The 4,717-nt window shown below is 40.8% G+C and overlaps 1 protein-coding gene across 1 annotated transcript; it reads right to left on the bottom strand.

Moving 5' to 3' along the window:
- Positions 1–2,054: 2,054 nt before the first annotated feature.
- On the bottom strand, positions 2,055–2,723 carry LOC116583378 (60S ribosomal protein L29-like). Its single transcript, XM_032331474.1, has one exon. The coding sequence runs from the start codon at positions 2,692–2,694 to the stop codon at positions 2,188–2,190; it is 507 nt and encodes a 168-aa protein (XP_032187365.1). The 5' UTR covers positions 2,695–2,723; the 3' UTR covers positions 2,055–2,187.
- Between the last annotated feature and the right edge of the window lie 1,994 nt (positions 2,724–4,717).

Genomic DNA, 4,717 nt, shown 5'->3' with positions numbered 1-4,717 from the left:
TGAAGACAAATGGCTATCAGACACATGAAAAAATGTTCATCACTAGCCCTTAGGGAGATTCAAATTAAAACCACATTGAGATATCACCTTAAACCAGTTAGAATGGTCAAAATTAGCAAGACAGGAAACAACATGTGTTGGAGGGGATGTGGAGAAAGGGGAACCCTCCTACACTGTTGGTAGGAATGCAAGTTAGTGCAGCCTCTTTGGAGAACAGTGTGGAGATTCCTCAAGAAATTAAAAATAGAACTTCCCTATGACCCTGCCATTGCACTACTGGGTATTTACCCCAAAGATACAGAAGTAGTGAAAAGGAGGGCCATCTGTACCCCAATGTTTATAGCAGCAATGACCACGGTTGCCAAACTGTGGAAAGAACCAAGATACCCTTCAACGGATGAATGGATAAGGAAGATGTGGTCCATATACACTATGGAGTATTATGCCTCCATCAGAAAGGACGAATACCCAACTTTTGTAGCAACATGGACGGGACTGGGAGAGATTATGCTGAGTGAAATAAGTCAAGCAGAGAGAGTCAATTATCATATGGTTTCACTTATTTGTGGAGCATAACAAATAGCATGGAGGACATGGGGAGTTAGAGAGGAGAAGGGAGTTGGAGGAAATTGGAAGGGTAGGTGAACCATGAGAGACTATGGACTCTGAAAAACAATCTGAGGGTTTTGAAGGGGCGGGGGGTGGGAGGTTGGGGGAGCCAGGTGGTGGGTATTAAGGAGGGCACATATTGCATGGAGCACTGGGTGTGGTGCAAAAACAGTGAATACTGTTATACTGAAAAGAAATTTAAAAAAAACTCACAGGTCAACTGCAAAAAAAAAAAAAAAAGTTGGCATGAACATATGTATATATCATGACCAGCATGATTTCTACATATGTACCCAACAGAAATATGTGCACATGTGTGTCATGACACATACAAAAAATATTCCATGACAACAATATACATGAGTCAAAACCTGAAAACACTCTAAATGTTCATCAACAATAAAATCTATAATTATTATATTTACATAATAGAATGCATCTAAGAATGAAAAAAATTCACCTACATACAGCCACATGGATGAACTGCAAACATAGCATTGCCTGAAAGCAACCAAGAACAAAATATATGTTCTGAAGTGATGTCATTTCTATAAAGTTTAAAACCAGGCTTACCTAACAGTAGAGTTAGAAGTCATGATAGTGGTAAAAGGGAGAAAGTAGTAGGAGGAGGGGTTTTGCAGGATATTTCTAAAGTCTTGGCATCTTTGTATATCTGGGCTAACAAAGTGTTTGCATTGTCTTAACCCCTTGAGCTGTTTACTTGGCTTGTGTATTTGTGTATTGTACTTCAATAAGAAAAAGTTTAAAAAATTATTCATGTCCACATTGCCAGGCATCATGATTTTGTGTCATGTACACTAGCAATGTAGAGATAGTCCCAGGGTAAGGAAGTTTGATCAACCAACACACTGACATATTAGAGAGGGCTGCCAAACATTCAGTTGCCAACAGCACCTAGTGGACCTTCATTTGTTCTCCACTCCTTACTAATTACCAGAGCCAATACTGGAAAGAAAGAATGTCTGTAATGAACATGCAAACATTTTCAACCAAATACATTTCTATGACATCGTGGTTATATCCATTTTTTGATGCTAATGTTGTGTAATTATGCTCTATTTTTCCCTTGATCAGTCTTTAAAAACAAAAAAGAGAGATTTTATTTGTTTATTTGACAGAGAGAGAGCACAAGTAGGCAGAGCAGCAGGCAGAGGAAGAAGCAGGCTCTCTGCAGAGAAGGGAGCCAAATGTGGGACTTGATCCCAGGATCCTGGGACCATAGCCTGAGCTGATGGCAGCCACTCAACCATCTGAGTCACCCAGGCACCCTTTCTTAATTGGTCTTGCTAGAGGTTTTACCAGTTAGAACTTTTAAAGAATGAACTTTTGGCTTTGTTTATCCTCTCTATTGTGTTTTTGTTTTCTATTGTATTGATTTTATTTTTATTTTAATTCCTCCTTTTCTTTCTTTCTTTCTTTTTTTCTTTTTTTTTTTTTTTGACAGATCCTGCTGCAGGTTTATTTGTACAAATAGCACAGGAGGACACCAGCCCCATGTGGATAGAAGCCCAGGGGTCATACCAGTCCTTCTGTCCTCACACTGGCAGACAGAAGCCTCTACACTGGAGCCTTTGTGGGGGCCTGGGCACCTTTGGGAGTCTGAGCTGCAGTAGGAGCAGGAGCTGGAGCTGGAGCCAGAGTCGCAGCCGAAGCCTGGGCCTTGGTTTGAGCCTTGGCCTTGGACTTTGGCCGGCAGAGCTTGAAACCCTTGGCATTGCAGGCACAAGCACGTTTCCCGAGCTTGGGGTGAGCGATGTAGGCAAGTTTATTGAGCTTGCGGCTGCCGCCCTTTGAGATCTTGGGCTTGACCTCCCTGGGCTTGATGAGAGCCTTGATAGCCTTGGCACGTGCACTCATGGCCTTGGCGTTGTTGGCCTGCATCTTCTTTAGGCCCTTCTTGTGCTTCTTGGCAAAGAGCATGTTCCTCAGGAACTTGGGGTCTACCTCCTTAAGAGATTCGTATCTTTGGGACCGGGGTTTCTTGATGCCATTTCTGTGCCATTTCTGTGACTGGTTGTGCGTGGTGTGGTTCTTGGACTTGGCCATGTCTGCACCGAAGCCCATGGCTCCCTAAGCGCTTCAGGCCAGAAGAGAAAGGGAGCTTCTCCTTTCCTTTTATTGGTTTTTGCTTTTTTACCTTTAAGGTTACTTCTTTCTGTTACTAATGTTCAGCATTTTTTTCCTAAGCATAAAAGTTTTCCTCAAATATCTCCTTTAAATATTTACTTCAATATGTAGTAGGCTTACTGTGATTTCATCCTAGGTTTTGAAATTTTTCTTGATTATTTGACCAATAAGTTTTTAATGCAAGTATACTCTTTATTTTCCAAATATACAGGGAATTTTTAAATTTTTAAATGCTTTTTGATAATGATTTATAGCTGAATTGCATTATTGTCAGGAAGTGTCACTTGTATAATAACAATGATTTGAAAATTGTTGAAACTTACTCTTGTGTTTTTAAAACATGTTCACAAGGGGCGCCTGGGTGGCTCAGTGGGTTAAAGCCTCTGCCTTCAGCTCAGGTCATGATCTCAAGGTCCTGGGATTGAGCCCCTCCCCCCAAGTTGGGCTCCCAGCTCATCAGGGAGCCTGCTTCCTCCTCTCTCTCTGCCTGCCTGTCTGCCTACTTGTGATCTCTGTCTGCCAAATAAATAAATAAAATCCTTTTTTTTTTTTTTTTAAAGATTTTATTTATTTTTCAGAGACAGAGGGAGAGAGCGCGAGTGAGCACAGGCAGACAGAGAGGCAGGCAGAGGCAGAGGGAGAAGCAGGCTCCCTGCCGAGCAAGGAGCCCGATGTGGGACTCGATCCCAGGACCCTGGGATCATGACCTGAGCCGAAGGCAGCTGCTTAACCAACTGAGCCACCCAGGCGTCCCTAAATAAATAAAATCCTAAAAAAAAAAAAAAGTTCACAAATTCTTTGATGTTCTTCCTTTCCCTCCTTTTGAATATGAATTGTCCCTACTGACTTGCTTCTTAACCAATAGAATGTAGTGGAAGTGACACTGCAGGACTTGTGATGATAGGTTAGGAAAGGTGATATGGCTTCTGCCTGGCTCTGAGCACCCAACCTTGCTCAGCATGAATCCAGCCACCATGCTGTAGTAGACAGCCACATGGAACAACCACATGGAGGTATTCTGGGCATAGCTGAGGGTTCCAGCCATGGGCTAACACCAGTTGTAAGACAGGTAAGTTAGTAAGTCTTTGGATGGTTCTGGCTTCCAGCTTTGAGCGACCATGGCTGATTCTGAGTAGAGACATGATGTCCCCAGCAAGCCTTGCCTAAACTGTAGATCCATAAGCAAAACAAATGCTATTATTATTATTTTAAACCAACACATTTTGGGGTCTTTTGCTGAGCAACAATAGAATACAACATGCATCCTAGACTTACATAGTTTACCTTTAATTAGCACTTTTGCAATTCCCCCAAACAGAATTTTACAACAGCTTAACTCCATTTCCCTCTCTGATGTACTCTACTCACCTATTTTACTTCTATTTACAATCAGATAATTATTATTTTTCTTTCATAAACTAGTCTATTTCATCTAGATTACTTACATATGCTTTCTGGTGCTCTTCATTCATTTATGCAAGCCTGTGGTTCCCTCTGGGATCATTTTCTTCAGCCTGAATAAGTCTTTAGCATTTGTTGTGGTGAAGATCTAGTGGTGATAAATTCTCTCAGCTTTTGTTTGTCTGAAAAGGCCTTAATTTTTGCCTTCTTTTTAAAAAAAATATTTCTACTGTGTATAGAATTCTAGGTAAAATGGCAGGAAGGCCTTTATTAAAAAAACTTTTAACCTTTTAATGTCATTCCATTATGTGCTGATTTCCATAATTTTTGTTGAAAGTAAGCTTATAGCTTTACTGTTGATTCTTTGAAGATAATGTGTGGGTTTTTTTCCCCTCCGAGTGTTTTTAAGATTTTTCTGTTTGTCTTGGTTATTAGTTAGCAACATAACTATGATGTGCTCAAGTATGGTTTCCTTACACTTGTATTCTACGTGAGAATCATAGTGTCTTGATTCTGTGGTTTGATGGCTTTTAATCAGCTTTGAAACAATAGCCAGTAT

The sequence above is a fragment of the Mustela erminea genome, chromosome 2, assembly GCF_009829155.1.
Source record: "Mustela erminea isolate mMusErm1 chromosome 2, mMusErm1.Pri, whole genome shotgun sequence".
NCBI lineage: Eukaryota > Metazoa > Chordata > Mammalia > Carnivora > Mustelidae > Mustela > Mustela erminea.
The sequence above is the reverse complement of the archived record's forward strand: the minus strand, read 5'-3'. Positions and strand labels throughout refer to the sequence as shown.

Bases quoted from the DNA above. Each gene is read 5' to 3' on its own strand.
- LOC116583378 (XM_032331474.1), bottom strand. From the start codon at position 2,694: ATGGGCTTCGGTGCAGACATGGCCAAGTCCAAGAACCACACCACGCAC.